The 20,652-nt window shown below is 41.4% G+C and overlaps 1 protein-coding gene and 1 long non-coding RNA gene across 2 annotated transcripts in view; one reads left to right on the top strand and one right to left on the bottom strand.

Annotated features, from left to right (window-relative positions):
- The window catches only part of LOC306966348, a 235,599-nt gene that overhangs the window by 124,024 nt on the left and 90,923 nt on the right, over nt 1–20,652 (bottom strand). The window lies entirely within an intron of this gene.
- Nucleotides 1–20,652, top strand: part of kcnj9 (potassium inwardly rectifying channel subfamily J member 9) — a 46,192-nt gene that overhangs the window by 19,386 nt on the left and 6,154 nt on the right. Inside the window, exons 4-7 of the mRNA XM_079561030.1 lie at nt 2,964–3,177; nt 12,255–12,456; nt 15,656–15,848; nt 17,114–17,311. Of these exons, the coding sequence (XP_079417156.1) occupies nt 2,964–3,177; nt 12,255–12,456; nt 15,656–15,848; nt 17,114–17,311 (807 nt within the window). The remainder of the gene's footprint in view (nt 1–2,963; nt 3,178–12,254; nt 12,457–15,655; nt 15,849–17,113; nt 17,312–20,652) is intronic.

Below are 20,652 nucleotides of genomic sequence, written 5' to 3'. Positions count from 1 at the left end.
CACATTTAACCTCTTGACCCCCGGGCTATAGGCTGCGACTTTATGGATTTGGGTAAAGCTGAACTGGAGAATATGCACTCAGTTATGGCGAGAGTTAAGGGGTTAAACATACCAAGGTTAAAAACAAAATGACTGAAATATCTCCACAATAATTCCACAGTACCATCTACGACCCCCAACATTTTTTAAAGTTGTTGTGCGAAATAGTTAGGTTTATTTGAGCAACAGTATAATAGTATAATTTACAGAAATTATGAGAAGCTTTAGTGCTGCTCAAAGGGAGTAGGAAGAAGTTGACAATAACTTGAGAGAGTGAGTGGTACTACTGTACAGTATATTTTATTTCATCTGTTTTAGATCAATACTGCATTTTCTAAAGCAGGGGGAGGCAAGTTTATGTCATGGAGGGCCGATTTTCTTCATTGCCAAAGCACCAAGGGCCGAAACACACAATTGTAGCCCAAGTAAAGCACCTTTTTTCTACAAATATAAGTTTTGCACATAATGTATGACCTAATCGGCTCTTTTGCTGGGAAATATTGACCGTATTTTCCACATTTTAGAGTCCTTTTCACGTATTTGGTCTCTGATTTATCAATACATGTTTCTTCAAAATTCTCTTGGGGGCCAAAGGTTTTATGCTGGAGGGCCGAATTTGGCCCCCGGGCCTGACGTTGCCTACCCCTGTTCTAAAGTGTCAAATAGTGATAATGAGTTTATTACCACATACAGGCAAAAAGCAAAATGCCGGTTCTTTAAAAAATGCTTAAAGATCCAAGACAATGTTTTCGGTTGATGATTTCTTCTTCATTCTCCTTCACACTCGGCTCCAAACCCGGGCACACAGTGAGTGTAGAAAGACTTTAAGCCTGGACATATGTTCCCTGCTGCTGTCAGTTATTTTGGTCCGTCACATCAAACTTTGATGAGAAAAAGCCGGTACTTTTAGGAGGCTGTTGTCATGTCGTCTTCTGCTCCAACTCTGACGAACTCTTCCCGACGTTCTTCCCCCTAAACTCCTCCTACACATGTGTCCACTGTTCCTCTTCTGCATCAAACCATCTCAGGCTGAACTCATCTGACTTTATCTACAAATAAAGCTTCACTCGAGGCGTCCGTCAACAAACCAGGCAGTCCTTGTTACCGACACAGAAAAACGAGTTACTTTTAGCAATAGCACGAGCACCTGGACGGCTCCCAGAAAGCTTTGAACTTTGAAACATCTTTGTGCAGAATCTGGACGTTGGGAATGGATTGAGAAAGTCAGGAAAGAGTTTGGGCTTAACTGGACCCTTTCATCGGTTTGAAAATGTGAAAAAATTAGTACATCACCTTCACCTTATCGTTTGCATCATTGGATTAAGAGTAGTGATGGGCGAGTGAAGCCTTGTAACACTTTGAGGCTTTCCTTGCAAAAAAGTGTCGTAAGCTTCGAAGTCTCTGAGTTGTTTCATTCTGTCTGAACACTGACCTCTTGTGGACAAACTTCATTATTGTGACTTCTCATAAACACGACTGAAGCACCGACACAATCATGTGGAAGAGAAGTTTCAAACAGACGTGTGGCAGTTTTATTATAACAGCCTGATATTGATCTTTGAAAGATAAAGTTGATCATAGGCCAATAAATAAGAGTCATTTTCTTTGTAACGTGGGTCTGTGGCCGGAGCTTCAGTGGGCGGGGCCTCAGTCACCTGCGGCTCTGCTGCTCAAAGGCAGGACATCCATGCACGACCTTTATATTTCATTCAGTCAGAGCTAATCTTGGCACTATTTCCTGTAGACGTTGCTCCTTATGTTTTCCTCGCCTGATCAGCTCCACACCTGCTTTAGTGTCTGTTCAAAAGCAGGACTTTGTAAAGAATAAGAAAATACTAAATGTATTCTGGCTCACAGCCACTTTCGCCACATGAACGCAGTTTACTGGGAAATGTTTTGGTCAAGGTCATGTCATGTTTTTAATGCGTGTGCCTGTGATCAAGCCAAAATGTGACCATAACAAAAAAAAGCAAAGAGAGGTTAACCCCAGTCTTAAGTGAAAATGCTTGTATTATTTTGTCTAGAACTGTGAGTGTGTAATTTACTGCAGTACTGCACTTAAGTAGAGTATCTGAGGATCTGTTCTTTACTTGAGTCGTATTTTTGTGGAGAACTTTCTATTTTTACTCCACTGCACTTGAGAGATAAATATAACACTTTCTACTCCACTACATTTCTATTAAAGCTTCAAAGGAAGAAGTGAATTAGTCCATGTCCATGTGTTTTGCTAATCTTAACCTCTTAACTCCCGCCTGAACCGAGAGGATCTGTTTCCTCACATCATCAGATTTTTTTTCCATCATTTTTTTGTTGGGTATTCAACTCATTTTTGTAACTTTTTTGTCATTTTTTGTCACATTTTTTTAATTTTTTGGTCAAATTTTTAACACATTTTTTCCATTTTTTTCATTTTTTTGGTCATTTTTTGTCACATTTTTTTCATTTTTTCATCAATTTCTTATCAATTTTTTGTCACTTTTTTGTCATTTTTTGTTACATTTTTTTCATTTTTTTGTCAAATTTTTAACACATTTTTGTAATATTTTTGTAATTTTTTTGTCACATTTTGTCACATTTTTGTCATTTTTTGGTAATTTTTTGGTCACATTTTTGTCATTTTTTGGTCACATTTTTGTCATTTTTTCGTCAATTTCTTGTCAATTTCTTGTGACATTTTTGACACTTTTTCATCATTGTTTTCGTCTCAGTTTTGTTGCTATTTTCACAGCTTTTTCCCATAAGCCTTTGGACTGGGGTAAAGCCAAACTGGAGAAAATGTGCTCGGTTCAGGTGGGAGTTAAGGGGTTAAAAGCCTTTGAAAGTACACTCTAGAACAGCAGGTGGCGCTGTGCAGATGTTCTGGTCAAAGCCACTGACTCACACCTCATATTTAAAGTTTGGATGTTGTTTGTGTGGTTCCGCAGCCCGCGCTCGCCGCAGACGCCAGCGCTACGTGGAGAAGAACGGCCGGTGCAACGTGCAGCACGGGAACATGCGCGAGACGTACCGGTACCTCACCGACATCTTCACCACGCTGGTCGACCTCAACTGGAGGTGCTCGCTCTTCGTCTTCGTCATGGCCTACGCCGTCACATGGCTCTTCTTCGGCGCCATCTGGTACCTCATCGCCTACGTCAGGTGAGGAGGGGGATTACAGCCCGGTGTGAAGTCTTCATACTCCTCTGGTTATTCTGTTATCGTGTTGACTTTGGCACAGTCCACCAAAGTGAGAAATGGGCAAAACGCTGAGGTCAAGGCTGTCCTACTGTATGAGCACAACAGAGTATCGAAAAAGGAATCATGTGTTTAGGCCCAAAAACCAAGTCGAAAACCATACCTTTCCATAGTTGCCATCAGACAATTCTTGGCTGCAGTTCTTCAGTTTGAAAGTATAGGCTGTTATTAATTGTGACGTCTCGTCCCTATCGATTTTTTGTAAAACAATTTAGCTCTGCATCCCAGATATTGTTAGTTTAAATAATGTAACTGATTTTTTAACAATGTTAAAGTGTTAGTCTGGAAGATTGATTAAAACAATCAGGTTCCATCCCGCTCTATATCTATGCCATAGATTTAATAATTAGAGATAGATGATTATTCAGCCCCATTGATTGTAATGGTCCCGAGTCGTCTGTGACTCTTACATGGCTGAGCAGCCTGTTCCTTAAAAGGGCAAAAAGGCGGAGCCTCCACAGAGCTCCAGAGCTTGACTGACAAGCTCTGGAACCAGTCAATGCACTGAAAAGGCTTCAATTTTTTATGGCTGCTGTACAAAAACCAGCCTCGTTGAAAATACTCGGCCCAGTGTTGTAACATGGGCCATTGCGATTTTTAGAAAAAACTCTTTGGAGCCAGGCTTTTAAACCCTTCTAGGGGGGTCTGAAGTCCCATTAGAATCCTGTTTACCAAGTGTCTTTTGGAGACGCCCCTGACCACCAGGGTATTACAGTAATGTCAGCTCCATGAGGACCATAGAGGAACACGCTCCTTGCCCATTGGTCTAAACACAGCCCATAGGCTGTATGATATTAATATTCAAATATTCAAGCAAGCGTCACGTGACTCCGAGTGGATCTCAGGAGGTGCTGCTCTTCCTGTCATGTAGCCTCTATCATAGCCTCTATATTTCCCCTTGAGTTAGCAGCAGCGTCTTGTTTAAATAAATAAATAGCTCAGTATTACATGTAGGGATGCACCGATACCAGTATCAGGTATCGGGCCGATACCACATGCTTGTACTCGTACTCATTCATGAGGTCCCGATACCAGAAACTAATTCCACTTGACGTGTGGCCGGCGCTCGTACAGGAGCAGCTCCTCACCGCTGAGAAGAGAAAATAACAACAAACTGGAGATTTGTTTAGTGTAAATCCAATAATCCACATAGATCTGACTTTATTACAGACGACACTCCCTAAATCAGAGTCTGTGCTGGATTTAACCAGAGCTAAATGTTGTTAGTGCTGCAGCGTCTGCAGTGTTTACAAGATACAGGCTAATGTTGCTAATGTTGCTAACTCGCGGCTAACAGTTCTGGTGATTCCTACTCCGTTTTATGCCCAGGGGTTTATTCCTCCAAAATCCAAAATAAAGAGATACAGCATGTTTATACTGAGCTAAAATGAGCTGCAGCAGAACAATGAAAACGCTGTAGCTACTGAATAAGTTACTATAAACTACTACTACTACTATAAAATCTACACAGAGCTGAAGTAAAGGCGAAAAGAGACCATTTATCTGCAGTAATAAGTAACATCACAATACTATTGTTCAATAAAAATAGAGAAATTAATAAAGCACAAACATTGAGGAGCTTTAGGACATGAGCTGTTCTGTCTATGATGGACAGAGCAATAAAAATAAAAATAATATTGAATACAAAATAAAATGGCATCTGTTCAATTTTGATATAACTTCTCTTAAAAGTGTCGCCTACTTTACTGAAGGAAATGTAAATGAGTAAATTAACTAATTACTAAACAATCTGTGCTGTGAAAAAGTCAGTCTATTATTAGTGTGTGATAAATATGTTTTAAAGAGTGATTATAGTGATTTCATGCGGTATCAATACTCAAAAAGTAGCCATTTGGAGTCGATATATCCAACCATAGTATGGCTCCGCCCACACCTAAACAACTGTTGTTTTGTTTTAATGCTAAAGTTTGGGGTTTTGGGGTAAAATATCTAAATATATTCTGACAAATGTGATTTTAAATTGAGTTATGAACTGCTGTGACTGCTTTGTTAAAGGGCCTGACGTTATTTGAATAAACTGCAGCCTTTGCGTTTTCCTAATCGTGATTACTCAGTTTTGAATAACGCCGCGGCCGTAATTCTCCGCGATGAATCCACACGAGCATCTACTTTACCCGTGAACTACTCGAATAATTGACTGACCGCGTTGTAATTTACAGACACGGGCTAAATATTGGTCCATACGAATCAATACCAGCCCGATCTGCTCCGCTTTTCTCCCAGACGATAAAAGCGAGCGCTAAATCCTCCGGCTCCGCTGCTGACTCGGCGTTATCGGTCTCCGCGTCCCGTCGTGTTCGGCCGTCCCGCTGAATGAACGGGCTTTCAGAAAAGAGCCGTAATTACCGCGTGTATCCGCCCTCGTAAAGGACTGACCTTCTCCGTATCCACGACGACGACGCCGGAGCCGAGCCAGGAAGCCGTCGGGCGTCGATACGAGCCGGAGATTAAATAAATGGCTCGGCAGCACTTTGATAATTGGCCGCGTCCCTCTGGTTCTCCCTGTGGGGACAGTGAGGGGGGGGGGGGGGGGGGGGTTGGGTCGTCACGGAGATAATGGAGGGAGATGAGCCACCAGAGGGCGATGATGAGGCGCACCGGGCTTATCCTGGGTTTACATAATGAGGCGATGCTTTCACTCCTCGCACGCCGGGGAGGGTGAAGGATTAAACCTCTTAACCCCCGCCTGAACCGAGCACATGTTTCTCCAGTTCGGCTTTACCCAAATCTGTGTCAAAATAGAGACGAAAACGCATCAAAAAAGTGGCAAAAATGTGATAAAAACACAATAACAAATGCAACAAAGAAGCAACAAAAAATGTGACAAAAAGACTCGAAAAAAGCAACAAAAATGTGACAAAAACGGGACATAAAAGGATGAAAGTGCAGCATAAAACAAAAACAAATACTGAACTAAAAAGTGATGAAAACATAATAACAAAGCCACAAAAAAGAAAGAAAAAAGTGTATAAAAAATTTGATGAAAAAGAAGTGAAAAAAGTGACGTCACCACGGCAACAACATGAGGAAAAACATGCGTTTAGATCAGTTTTGTTGGTCTTAGCTTTCAAATGAGAAGTTACACTGGCCTATAGGCTGTAAGTTTCAGAAGCTTTTAGATTTGGGTAAAGCCGAACTGGGAAAAAATGCACTCGGTTAAGGCGGGTAAGGTGTTTAACCACTTAACTGCCACCTTAGGTTAGGGTTAACAATTATTTATGTCTAAATCTCAAAGCCTATTGACTGGAGACCTTACAGCCGATGTGCCAGTGTGATGCCTAATTTGAAAGCCAAGACCTTCTAGTTTCTAAAAATATGTGTGAGATCTGTGTGAGCGAAACACAACTTAAGCTACATTTGCCGTTCTTAACCCAAGTTATATCCTGATTAGGGTTTACAAACCCTGACTCTAGCCCCAGAAATTTTTGATGCAGTTGAGCATCGAGATGTGTAAATAAATACTTACAGGTGCTCGTCATAGAACTAGAATATCATGAAAAAGTTCATTTATTTCTGTTATTCAACTTAAAATGTGAAACTAATATATGATACAGACTCATTACATGCAGAGTGACAAATGTCAAGCCTTTGTTATAATTTTAATGAGTATGGATTTTTAAATATTCACATTTTCTGAGATTTTTAATTTGGGGTTTTTACAAACTGTGAGTCATAATAATCGCAGTAATACCTCACTTTGCATGTAATGAGTCTATATCATACAGTAGTTTCACAGTTTAAGTAGAATTTTGGCAGATTTTTGAAAAATGTCTGGTCTCAACACTAGGGGCCGGACCTCACCAATGTGGCCCAAAGTAAAGAAGCATTTTCTACAAATATGGCCTATAGCCTGTTCTGCCAGGAAATTTAGAAATATTTTTAAATTGTAGAGTACTATTTGATCCCTTAGCTGCTTACTACTCTCAAAATCATCAGCACAGAAGTTCTCTGCTGGAGGTCCTGATTTCGCCCCAGGCTCTTACGTTGCCAACCCCTGATCTTAACTGTAAATGTGTCCGTGTTGAACTGTGAAAGCAGAGTCTGCTTTTGTCAGAGGGAGCTTGTTCAAAAGACAAAAATCACCAGATTTCATATTTCTCTTGGATCTGAAATTATCAGCAAAAGTCTGCAATATAAAATATGTAAAATATGATCTGAGCCTCAGATGTTCACAGGATGTTCCTCAGCCTGTGAGGCTCATTTAAAGCTCTGTGTCATGGTTGTGGTGGAGTGAAGAAAAACCCAAAATGCAGGACTGCAACAAAACTAGTGATGTTTAATGGACGAAAACCAAAATAACAAAATCCAGAGATAACCGAACACCGGGGCTGACGAAGACAATGACGCGACAAAGGACGAGGGAAACACAGGGGTATAAATACAAGAGGAAACGGGGCACAGGTGAAACACATCAGGGCGGGGCAGGCAGGTAACAAGGGAAGTAAAGCAAAATCACAAGGACAGAACACATGTCAAAATAAAACACAGGACGAGACCAGGAAACAAACTAAAAACAGGGGACAGAAGACAGATCCTGACACTCTGACTGAGCTCTTTCCAGTGCAAACCTTCTGGAGTTTATCGTCATTATATCAGCTGATAGACGATTTTAAAATACCCAAATATCGGCCCGAAATATCTGTCAACATCTACTTTTCAGCAGCAGAGGGCGCTCACAGACGAGGTGCTTGTCGAGTTTTCCACACATAGACAGTGTTTCAGTTGTAACATTAACGCTGAGTCGTGTAAAGTCAGGTTTACAAGCCCTGATGATGTGACTTTAAAAGCTCTGGATCACAGACGCCTTCGGGGACGTGATTCACGGTTACCGCGGCGACCGTACATCCATTTCAAACGTTTACGTGACGGAAACAGCTGCTGCTCGGGAGATAATGCTCTGAAATAAAGTCGGTCCCATCAGCACAAACTGACAGTGAGTTATGGCCCAATCACTTAAGTAACGCAACTGTGAAGCGGCGGCATCACGGCTTCATTATGGAAATTAGAACACATGTGCACCGGGGAGAGAGACGACCACACAGACTCACGCTCCTGTCTCACCTCCGCCTTCACCAAGACCAGCTTTACCCAAATCTAAAGCTTCTCCACTGGAGCTTTCAGCCTCTAGGCCAGTGTGACACTTCATTTGAAAGCTAAGACCAACAAAACTGATTAAGCTTTTTTTTTAATGTGTTTTAATCCTCATTTACGTCTCGGTTTTGTCACTATTTTGAGGCTTTCTTTCAAGAAGCTTTTAGATCTAGGTAAAGTTGAACTGGATAAAATGTGCCCTGTTAAGGTGGGTGTGAAGAGGTTGAAGGAAACTGTAAGAAATGACATTTTCTAGCTCGTTGTGTTGAAACAAGACTTTTAAAAATACCTAATGACCAAAACATGGATAAAATGGAACAGAATTTAGGAAAATAATTCCTCATAATTAAAACTTTTAACAGTTCCCACGCAAGGCAGTGCTAAATAACATTTTTACCTTAATAAATCCTTTCCTAGTCCCTCTGGGGGTAATACAAGTGCTAATAGGATGACTGGGTCTTTCATCTCCCTGTGGTGTCTCTGGCCAGAAAACCACAATTGCAACTTTCCTGCCTCTGGGTCGGAGTCACCAATACACACTAATGGAATCACGAAGAAGAAGCTAACAGGCTAACGGGCAAAGCTCACAGTGGGCTAGCACCACTTAAACAGTATTTACAGCTGAGTTTGAGTGAAAAAAATGATCTCCATTGTGTAATTGGATGTACAATATCCCTCTGTCCCTTTGTCTTTTCTGTCAGCGTAGTATTTACTCTCCAAGACAATTAATAAGTTAAAAAAATCGTAGCTTGCTACGACACCTGCAGTGGCTTTAAAGCAACTTTAAAGCTGCATTATGCACCTTTTTATGTGGAGGAAAAAGTTGATATTTGTGCGTATTTGACCTTGTATTGACCCCGGCTGTATGAGTGGTCAACATGGCGCCTTTACTTTCCATCACAGCGGTCTCTAAGACGCTCCAGGATCAATTGGTTGGAAGGTTTTCAACAACTCACCAGAAAACCTACAAAACAATTGATCCTGGAGCATCTTATTTATATTCATTTATATTTATTTATATTTCAATTTTATTTATTGGGCAAAATTCTACGCAGTTTGGCTTTAAATAGAGTACCGGTCAAAAGTTGGACACACTTTTTATGTGTCCGCTATAAAAAAGATGAAATAATTCTACAATATGCTTTGAAATAAAAGAAAAAAATAATACAAAAAAGCGTTTCCATACTACTGACCTGTACTGTATCACTTCATGCACCTAATATTGCGACAAAGAGAAGTTTCTGATTTGTTGTGATCTGAATCTCCATCTTACACTGACAAATGTAAACGCACATTTGTTTTCCCTCCTGTGTCAGACCGGCTCCTCCTGCTCCTCCTGCACCGCTGTGTCTAAAGATACGACTCCCCGCGGTTTATTTTTGACGTTTGCTCGCCCACGCGCCCATCGCCTCTCTCTCCGGTTCACACTCGGGCCTCCGCAGTTTGGCCGCTGCTATTCTCGTAACATCGCGCCGTCGCTGGTGAGAAAGGCTTTCGCGAGAAGTCAACTCACCAAGTCTCGGATTTGGCATATGCGCGAGAGGAGACGCCAGACGTTCACGACGACCTCATCCTAAACTTAAAGTCGACTTTTCGTGAGCGTTTGACCCTGTTATAACCGGACTGTGGAGGATTTATGCTTCATTCTCACAGTTTAGAGTCATCCTGTTCACTTCTTTGTGCCTTCCTCTCCTGCTAATGTGCTTCGATCTGCGTTCTTAAAGACAATAAAGAATATTCAGGGTGAGAGGAGGTGGAGAGCTGTTGCATTATTAATATGAAAACATCAGCGCTGATATCAATTACTCCAGAAATAAAAGGGAAAAGCTGTTTTCGATTCTAGGGACGCATATGAGGTCCCGATACCAGAAGCCGATACCACTTGGCGTGCGGCTCCTACAGGACGCAGCTCCACTGAGGAGAGAAAATAGCAACAAACTGTAGAATTCTTTTGTGTAAATCCAATATTCCACATAGATCTGACTTTATTACAGACGACACTCCCTAAATCAGAGTCTGGGCTGGATTTAACCAGAGCTAAATGTTTTTAGAGCTGCAGTGTTTACAAGATACAGGTTAATGTTGCTAATGTTGCTAACTAGCTGCTAACTCGTGGCTAACAGTTCTGGTGATTCTTACGCCGTTTCATGCCCAGGGGCCCAGGTCCTCAGAAAATCCAAAATAAAGAGATGCAGCATGTTTATATTGAGCTAAACACACACGAGAAAATCCACACGGAGCTGAAGTAAAGGAGAAAAGAGACCATTTATCTGCAATAATAAGTAACATCTCAATACTATTGTTAAATAAAAATACATAAATGAATAAAGCACAAACATTGAGGAGCTTTTGGACATGAGCTGTTCTGTCTGTGATGGACAGAGCAATAAAAATGAAAATAATATTGAATAAAAAATAAAATGGCATTTGTTCAATTCTGATAGAACTTCTCTTAAAAGTGGAGTCTACTTTACTCAAGGAAATTTAAATGAGTAAATTAACTAATAAACAATCAATTTGCTGTGGAAAAGTCAGTATATAAACCGTCTATTCATTTCACAAAAAGTACGTTAAAGAAAATGTCTTGTACTCGTATCGGTGTTCGGTATCGGTTGTACTTAAAGACACACCGCGTAAGATTCAACCCAATAAACAAAACTGAAATACAAGCATTTATTTTATGATAGATATTTTCACCATTGAAAAATACCTCAAAACAAACATGTGCTTTTGTGCTGAGCGGCTCGCCTCTGCTAAAACATGACTATAACTTAACCGGGAGTGGACCGTCTCCAGCTCGTTTCCATGGAGATGTCACTTTAAGACTGTAGAATTGAGAGTTAAACAGGCTAGGCCCTCATCCAGATCCATTCTTTGATTATTCACTTCTGTGTCGAGCTGGTCACTGAGAGCATGTTTTGTGTTGATGGCAACAGTATTGTCCAAAATGTTACGCAGTGTGCCTTTAAATAAAGATACAAAGGCACATGCTAATGCTAACGTCATGCTCCATGTTAGCATCATGCTAGATGCTAGCGCTGGCTACAATCACCGGTTTTCACTTCTACTGAACAATCTGCTGTGAAAAAACATCCATGTGGACCCGATTTAGACTTGGCTTTATTTCTTCAGTAAGTTTATATTGCGACAGAAAACCCTCGGTGAGGCCACGCCCCTATTATCAAATCAAATTAAACTTTATTTGTAAAGCACTTCTTTAAAGTTCTTTAAAGTGCTTATAAATCATTAAAATCATCCCCAGCCGCAAATATACAATGAATAAATCCCCCCCTCCCCTTCATCTATAAATAGTTTGGTTTATTTATATTTATGTAGCACCTTACAGCAACACAATGCAGACCAAAGTGCAGACCCGCCCACTCGCGGGAATGCTGCCACGTGATTGGCCCAAACTGAAGCTGGTTTGGAGTTGAAACACGTCGGCCGTGTGGCTCAGAATGGATTCTCGTGAGTGTGAACTCAGAAATACTGTGAGGATTCAGGCGAGGTTTGTCAAAACAGAGCATTTGGAAAAGGATGACTCCAGCACTACAACATTCGGGGGCGGACTGGGACTGAAACACGGCCTGGACTCTGACCAGCCCGGCCCAAATGAGCATAAATGCAGCACTTCCACCACGACAGATTTTAACCTTTTACCTCCCACCGCTTTACCCTAATCTAAAAGCTTCTGGACTGTAGAGCTGTAGGTGGTGTTTTAGGTGGACATTTCTATCATGTTCCTCCCCATTCACCTCTGCCCCTCCGTCCTCTTGCCCCCAGGGGGAGAGGTTAGGTGGTGTTGTAGGTGGACATTTCTATCATGTTCCTCCCCCCTCACCTCTGCCCCTCTGTCCTCTTGCCCCCAGGGGAGACTTGGACCATTTGGAGGACGAGAGCTGGACTCCGTGCGTGAACAACGTGAACGGCTTCATCTCGGCGTTCCTCTTCTCCATCGAGACGGAGACGACCATCGGGTACGGGTACCGGGTCATCACCGACCAGTGCCCCGTGGGAACCATGCTGCTGCTGCTCCAGGCCATCCTGGGCTCCATGGTCAACGCCTTCATGGTGAGAACGTTTACTTTTTCACCACGGCTCTAGCACACGTAAAGTTTTCACATCGTGGTCAATGTTTAGAATTTTTGATCGTTTTTTTCCTACAATTTTTATTTTAATGTCAAAGTAGAAGTAAACTCATCCTTTACTACAGTGGTTCTCAGCTGGTACTGGGATCCACGATTACCCTCGGATGGAAAGGGCCGACCAAAATAAAACTACAATTAGTCACAGTATCTCACAAATCATTATTGGATAACTATTAAAGGGGGGGTATTATGCAAAATCAACTTTTTCAAGCTTCACATCATGTTATTATGTCATTCCCTCATTAAAAACATGCCTGAAGTGTTGCCTTGGCACATTCACGTATTTTTGAATAATCTGTAAAAACTCTGATGGCGGCCATTTTAGGTATAGGTTTGCCTGAGTCCTCCTAGGAACGCCCCCACCTCCTGGAGACGCCTCCGAGCTTTCGTCACCAGCCGAGTAACCAACCACTGCTCCTCAGCAGAACCCCCTCCCCACTGATGCCACAGACAGCGTGTGGAGGGGGCGTGTCCGAAAGGCTCAGAGGTTCTTAAAGAGACAGAGGCCTATTTCAAGACATTCACTACAGCCATTTTGAGAGAGACATTTTATACAAGGCAGTCATTCTAATTTGCTGCATTTACAGACCAACAGAAGGTTTGTCATCATTGTAGTGAGATATAGACTGGTGCTATGTGATTGAAAAAAGCATAATACCCCCTCTTTAACATATTTAGCTGTTGAGTGCTGACAATCCAGACAATTTTTCATGATATTTGTAGCACCACAGTGTATTCTATGTTATAGTTATGGACACATAACCAGAACACGTTTGAAAGATGAGACTCTGAGGTGAAAACAGTTTAATTATATGTGCCTCGGTTCCTGAGCCAAACAGAGGCTCATTTTGATCAAAATCACAGATTTTTTTTCTTGAAACTGAGATATCGCGTTTTTTATGAAACACTCTCTTTTCTGATTAACTCCTCTGGGCGGGCACTAACGTTATTTGAAGAGGCAAATGCCGAAATATTTCCGTTTCAAGTCAATTTTCAATGACAACATTGTTGACACGTGTTGCCGCAGATCAATCACTTTTATCACGTGTGCATTTAAACAGCCTGGTTCTTAGATTGAAGACTTTAACAGGATGCTTCTCAGTCGTCCTTGGACCGATTTTAACCATTTAAAAAAAACTCCAAGAAATGTTAAAATCTCAACTGTTTCGATCTTTCCATGTGAAGCCTCTGCTTTGTCAAACGCTCCAGAGAGCGAGAGAGAAGTGTCGGGTTTACAGCTGTTCACTGTGCAACACCACGCCCCCTCGGACTAAAAAAGAAAAGAAACACAATAATATATAAAATGTCCAGATCGTGACTTTTCATGAGCTTTTGATGGTAATTTATTTCACTTCTGTTCATCACAGAGCTCCCAAAATCTCACATAAGGTGTATTAGAGTGTCTAGTTTTTCCGTTTTTTGCTCTCAGTGTAAAATAACTCGATGAGTCAGTTTAACCTCTTAACCCCAGCCTTAACTGAGCACATTTTCTGAAGTCCAGCTTTACACAAATGAATCTAACTCTAATAATTGTCGACTTGCTTGCAGTGTAATGCCGAAGAGCTGACCTAAGATTTTTTTCCTTGTGTTTTTGTAACCGTTTTGTTGCTTTAGCATCACATTTGTCGCCTGTTTTACTGTGTTTTAATCCTCATTTACGTCTCATTTTTGACGCTATTTTGACGCGTTTGTCAAGAAGATATCAACAAAATAAAACCATAAAATTAAACCTTGATTTTATGCCGAAAATATAGCCGATTTTTTGTTTTTATGCTATACGTTTCACATTGATATCTTTAAGTATTCTTCACCCCCAGCGTCTCGCCTTAACACCACAACATCCTGCGTTTCAGAGCATGTTTGCAGAGGTAAACTATAGTGTGAAGAACAGTGTGTAATCCTTTAAAGCGCGTTGGCAGCCGGTCCCCTGTCGCTCCGCCGTGAGCCGCCGTGAGCCGGCCCTCCTGCACCGCGGCGTTTCCCGGTAAAGCGCTGAGGCGCCGCGGCATAAGCACTTTCTGATGAGAGATGTTTATTCACGTCGGGCGTTGGATCCGTGCCACGTGTTTATGAAACGTAAGAGGAGGATTTACGGGCCGTTTCAGACATGGAAACAGACCGGGGTTCAGTTCACTGTCTCTGCGGCGAAATGAGGAAGAAGATCTGAGAAACAAACCTCATGATGCTGGATGTAACTTTTGTTTTTGTCAGTTGAGGAAACAAAGTCAGGGATAATATTTAAGAGTCAGCAGGTCTTACAAATCTCTCCACTGTGTAAATGTGTCCACTTCACTGACTGAGAGAAAACCTTGTATACATGCGTTTCCAATGACATCACGCATGATTCCGGCAGCCATTTTTAATACCGAAGTAAAATTATGCAGTACTACAACATGTAACAATACTCAGGATGAAAATGAAAGAAAACTGATTGACAGTGGCATTTTTATTTACCCGTAATCATTCCTCAAGAAGAAAACAGTAAAAACACGGCCTTAGAGATGTGAAGAAACCAGTGAGTCAGTGTTTAAGCTGCTCAAGATGTTAGCATGCTACCGGTTAGCATTTGATTGAATCAACTGTCAATGGCTTCAACACGATAAACACATGTGTGGTTCACATCTATAAACACTGAGGAAATACTACAGTAACAGCTCTGACCTCTGTCACATGTTGTATCCAAGGTTAGATGTGGTTCAGGGCTTTCTCTTGGAGAGGTCAGAGCTGAACTGTTGAAGCTAAATGCTAACCGGTAGCATGCTAACGTCTTGAGCAGCTAAAACACTGACTCACTGGTTTCTTCACATAATCGTGCGTCTCTGGGGCCGTGTTTTAACTGTTTTCTTCTTGAGCAATGATTACGAGTAAATGAAAATGCCACTGTCAATCATTTGACATTTTCATCCTGAGAAGAGTACATGTTGCAGTACTGCATAATTCTACTTCGGTGTTCAAAATGGCAGCCACAACATCAAAAGTCACATGACTGAAAAGCATGCATAAAGACTGTGTTAAACTCCTCTGGTGCAGGTGGGCTGTATGTTCCACGGTCTCTCTGTAACTCAAATGTTAAAAGTCACCCTTGTATAAAGACTGTATTAAACTCTTTTCCTCTGATGCAGGTGGGCTGTATGTTCGTGAAGATCTCGCAGCCGAACAAACGCGCCGAGACCCTGGTTTTCTCCAAACACGCCGTGATCTCTCTGCGGGACGACAAACTGTGCCTGATGTTCAGAGTGGGCGACCTGCGGAGCTCGCACATCGTCGGGGCCAACATGAGGGCCAAACTCATCAAGAGCAAGCAGACGCAGGAGGGTAAGGGACGATACGGGACCAAACGTTTGGATTAGATTTAGACCATCATATTTGGGACTTCATTATACCCCCCCAAAAAAGGCCTTAAATGTCAGTAAATAGCAAAAAGTCTAGTTATTGGCAATAACTCAGAAATAAATGCAAACTCTACATTTCCTGGAAAATAATGACATTGCACTAGTATTTTTACAGCACAAGTTTGTTGAAATAAACAAAACGTTTGGTCTGTCATATTTAGAATGTTTACATATCTTAAGAAATGTATTATGTTCAAATTTATTTTTTGCATTTGCAGCATCAAGGCAGAGACACGGCCAGCGAAAACAGACTTTTTCAGTCGTCAATGTTGAGATTTTTGGCTAGTTTTCTACCGTTTTAATGTTAGAGTAAAAAAATAGACCAAACTCACCTTCTACAATGCTTATTTTATGGCGTTTTGATACACGGTCATTTCATTCGTGGCAAAAGACGGGAGAAATATACTCGAGCGTGTAAATGAGCTGCTACAGACTCAAAACCTTCCAGTTTTGGACTTAACAATAATTTGAAGGTTTTTCACAGTTTAATTGAGATTTCAACCTTAAAAGGGCAAAACAATTTGGGACTATACGGAGTTTAAAAATGTTAAAATTATGTATTTTCCTCCCCCTACATGTTCCTCCATGTCCTAATGTGTAGAATGAGCTCAGACCTGTTCACCACAACTGCCTCTATAATCCTGCACTGTCACTCAGAAAAGTGTTAATTCGGGTCCGAAGTGCCGTCATGCACGAGCTTAATAAAGAAGCTGCAGTTACGCGTAAGACCTGAGGTGGCAGTAGTGAGTATAAAATGACTAACTTGCATCTAGTCTCTTTAAATGTTTACATATTTTGTCACTTATAAAATATTCTGTTTCAAAAACTAAACATTTATTTTGTTCCACTATTCACCTGCAGTGTCTCGACTCAATAAAACTGTATTTGTATTGAAATTGCATGAAAAACATTAAATCCAACTGGCCGCCACATGTAGATCCTTGAAAGGTGTGCGTCATGTTGTTACCGATGAAAAGCCAAAAACAATGGAAGAATTAGTGAGACTTTCCCATAAGGCATGAGGGCAACGAAGAGCTCTATCTGGACCAAGTTCTCAGTGTAAAACATTTCCTCTTTGTCAGAGGAATCTTTGTTTATTATAAATGTGTCACCGTCACATAATATGGAAGGTTTACCAAACAAATCCTGAATAACCTCACGTTTCCCCCTCGTCTCCCGCTCCCTCAGGTGAGTTCATCCCCCTGGACCAGACGGACATCAGCGTGGGCTTCGAGACGGGAGACGACCGGCTGTTCCTGGTGTCTCCGCTGGTGATCTCCCACGAGATCGACTCGCGCTCCCCGTTCTGGGACATGTCTCAGGCGCAGCTGTCGAAGGACGACTTCGAGATCGTGGTCATCCTGGAGGGGATGGTCGAAGCCACAGGTGAAACCGATCACGACATCTGAGTTACTCATTTAAAGGGATATTTCAGGATTTTTGACATAGGGCCTCATTGTTGTGTTGTCTGTTGCTGATTTCTGGAGGTATTTTTTTTGTTATTCATGCAGTTCTTATGTTTGAAGAGTTTCGTGGCGCTAGGCTAGTGCAAGGCTAGTGCATTTCTATGGTATCAGCTAGCCTGCATTAAAAACAGTCTGACCCGCTCCACAGTGCGGTACTGAGGCAAATCACTTAAAACACCAGACTAACCATATAAACGTCTGTGTCGATAGAATCATTTTAAAGGAATAGGCCACCGTTTTTACATACTGAGATATGTTCTTACCTCACTTTAGTCGAGTTAATATATCCCCGTCTGGTCTTTGTCCGTGCGCTCTGCCAGGCAAACGGAGCACATACGCAGCCTCTCCCACATGTCATATAGCTCCAAAAAAGCTCACGATAGAAGCTACCAAGCTCTTCCACGTGTTCCCTATTTAAATAAAGTTACGTGAAGTGTTTTCATGCGAAGTATATTTACACAGAAATGTAACGTGTCGATTTTATAAGCAAATAAAAAGGGGGACTATATTGTGAGGCGTAATGATACGAGGAGTAAAACGTCCGCGCAGTAACTCCTAAAGGTTATTGCCGGAAGTGAGCGGGGGAAGTCTTTAGGAGTTACTGCGCGGACGTTTTACTCCTCGTATCATTACGCCTCACAATATAGTCCCCCTTTTTATTTGCTTATAAAATCGACACGCTACATTTCTGTGTAAATATACTTCGCATGAAAACACTTCACGTAACTTTATTTAAATAGGGAACACGTGGAAGAGCTTGGTAGCTTCTATCGTGAGCTTTTTTGGAGCTATGTGACATGTGGGAGAGGCTGCGTATGTGCTCCGTTTGCGTGGCAGAGCGCACGGACAAAGACCAGACGGGGATATATTAACTCGACTAAAGTGAGCTAAGAACATATCTCAGTGTGTAAAAACGGTGGCCTATTCCTTTAACCATTTTGCATACCTCCTGACACCCTGTGACCTCATACGAGGACATTACATTTTTGCCTCTTGACACAATGGAACACTGGAAAGAATACGATATTGGCTACAAATATCGGATACTGAACCGATACCAGTTTTGGCTCTCATCGCCTGAAAAACAAGTGGATATGGGCACGCTGCATATCATTTTGAAGCTATGAACCTGGAGAATTCAACCGCGGAGTTAGTTTTAACCTTTTAACCTTAACTACTTATTATATTAAGCTGAAATTTTGAATTTTGACTAATTAGGACCTTCTGGCCCTTAACAGCAAATTATATTTCATAAGGTTATGATAGGTTATACAAGTCAGTGGTCCCCAACCTTTATTTTCTTGTGAACCCCTTGGGCCTTTCAATGGTCGTCCGTGTACCCCCTACCTCAGGGGTGTTGCAGTTTATTTAGAAAGTAATTACTTAAAAATGGTATTTGTAAGAAAAAGGACAATGTTGAGGTAAAAATAAACCTAAAATTCTCCCGAGCCAACACATTTTGCTGAAATAATAGCTCTTCCTTTAAAAATTATGTTCAATTTCCCCCTATTTTCAATCTGAAATAGTTTCAAGTACCCCCTGCTACGTCCTCCTGGTTGGGATCACTGTTATAAGTGATTTGCCTTAGGTGCTCTGTGGAGCGGGTCAGACTGTTTTTAATGCAGGCTAGCTGATACCGTAGAAATGCGCTAGCCTAGCGCCATGAAACTCTTCAAACATAAGAACTGCATGAATTACAAACATCAGCAACACTCTGGATAACTGGGAAATGAGGCCCTATGTGAAAAATCCTGAAATATCCCTTTAAGTATTAGAGGATTTTCCATTGTCATCGTGGATCCACATTGTAAACGCATCATTTGTGAAAGATAAAACTGTGTGCCCTGACTCAACATGTCTCTACAGATCTGTCTTTGTGTCTGTAATGATCAGAAAAGGTTTCAAAGTGATTTCTCTCTTCACCTGCAGCGTCTCGCCCTAAAGCCAGAGCATACTGTGTTTTCCGTATGGTTTTTGTTCAGCAGATCTTGTCAGTGCGTTGTTGACGGAGTGTCATCTTCTCATCTGCCGTCTCCAAAGTGTCAGCACAGTTACTCACTCCGCATTCTGCATCTCATTATCAAACTGTAGTTTTCTCCGCGAGGACAAACAAACAGTGAGCGACTTCCTCTTTCGCTGCTGTTTCCTCGACGCCTGAAGAGCAGCATTTCCATCATCAAAGAACAACAATATGAGAAGCTTCCCTTTCTCTTATGTTCACTCCTCGCAGGGACGGTCATGTGACTCCACCTGAAACTGTCGGCTGTTTACAATATTGTGAACTCCGCCTCTAAATCTGCCTGTTATTGCCTTTATTGCAACTAAATTTATTACATTGACTTGACAGAATTTTGTTTTTTCCCCCCCAATGTTTCTTTACTTTTTCTTTTCATTTCCCCAGTTTTTCTCCAGAGTTGCATCAGTATCGGATTTATATTGCGATACTGCCCCTAGTATTAGTTGGTATTGCCCATTCAGAATCAGAATCAGAAAAGTTTTTATTGCCATTGTTTGTAAACAGGTTCACAAACTAGGATTTTTTCTCGGTGAAGACGTGCAACATTAAACATATAACACAAAGTTTAGATAAAAATAAACTACAAAACTATAACTATAAGGCTTTAGGGCTATGCATAAGAATATTAAAATAACTAAGATGAAAAAAATAAGAAGTAAAATATGGTGAGATGACAATAATTGACAGAGAATAACAATTGGATTGTATTTACATATTGTGTAGGTGTATAAAGTGTATAAAGTGATAAGTTATAGCAGTGGATCTAAGTGTGGACAGACCACATAGTGCAATAAAGCAGATTACAGTCTGTACTGAGTTATTAGTAAGTAATCTTTATTTATTTAGCACCTTTCACAGACAAAGGCCACAAAGTGCTTCACAACACAGTTAAAAAGCAGAAATTTCATACAATATAAAAAGGGGTCAAAACAAAACAGAAATCATAGCAGCCCAACAGTAGCTAAAGCTTGAACAAATAAATGTGTCTTAAGGTTTGCTTTTGAAAGAATCAAGAGTCAATAGAGCGCAAAGAGGGCGGATCATTCCAGAGCCTGGGAGCAACAGCCTGGAAGGATCGTACGAAAACTCGTACATGGAACCTTTAGCAGATTCTGATCCATAGACCTCAGAGCCCGCGCAGGGGTCTAAGGCTGGATCAGAGCACAGATAGAAGAAGGAGCCTGATCATGCACGGCTCTGAAAAGCTAGAAGGTCTCTATCGTTCATGAGTCTGACGGCGGTGG

Source organism: Gobius niger (genome assembly GCF_951799975.1).
Source record: "Gobius niger genome assembly, chromosome: 8".
Classification (NCBI taxonomy): Eukaryota; Metazoa; Chordata; class Actinopteri; order Gobiiformes; family Gobiidae; genus Gobius; species Gobius niger.
Note: the sequence above shows the minus strand (reverse complement) of the source record. Positions and strands in the feature narration are given on the sequence as shown.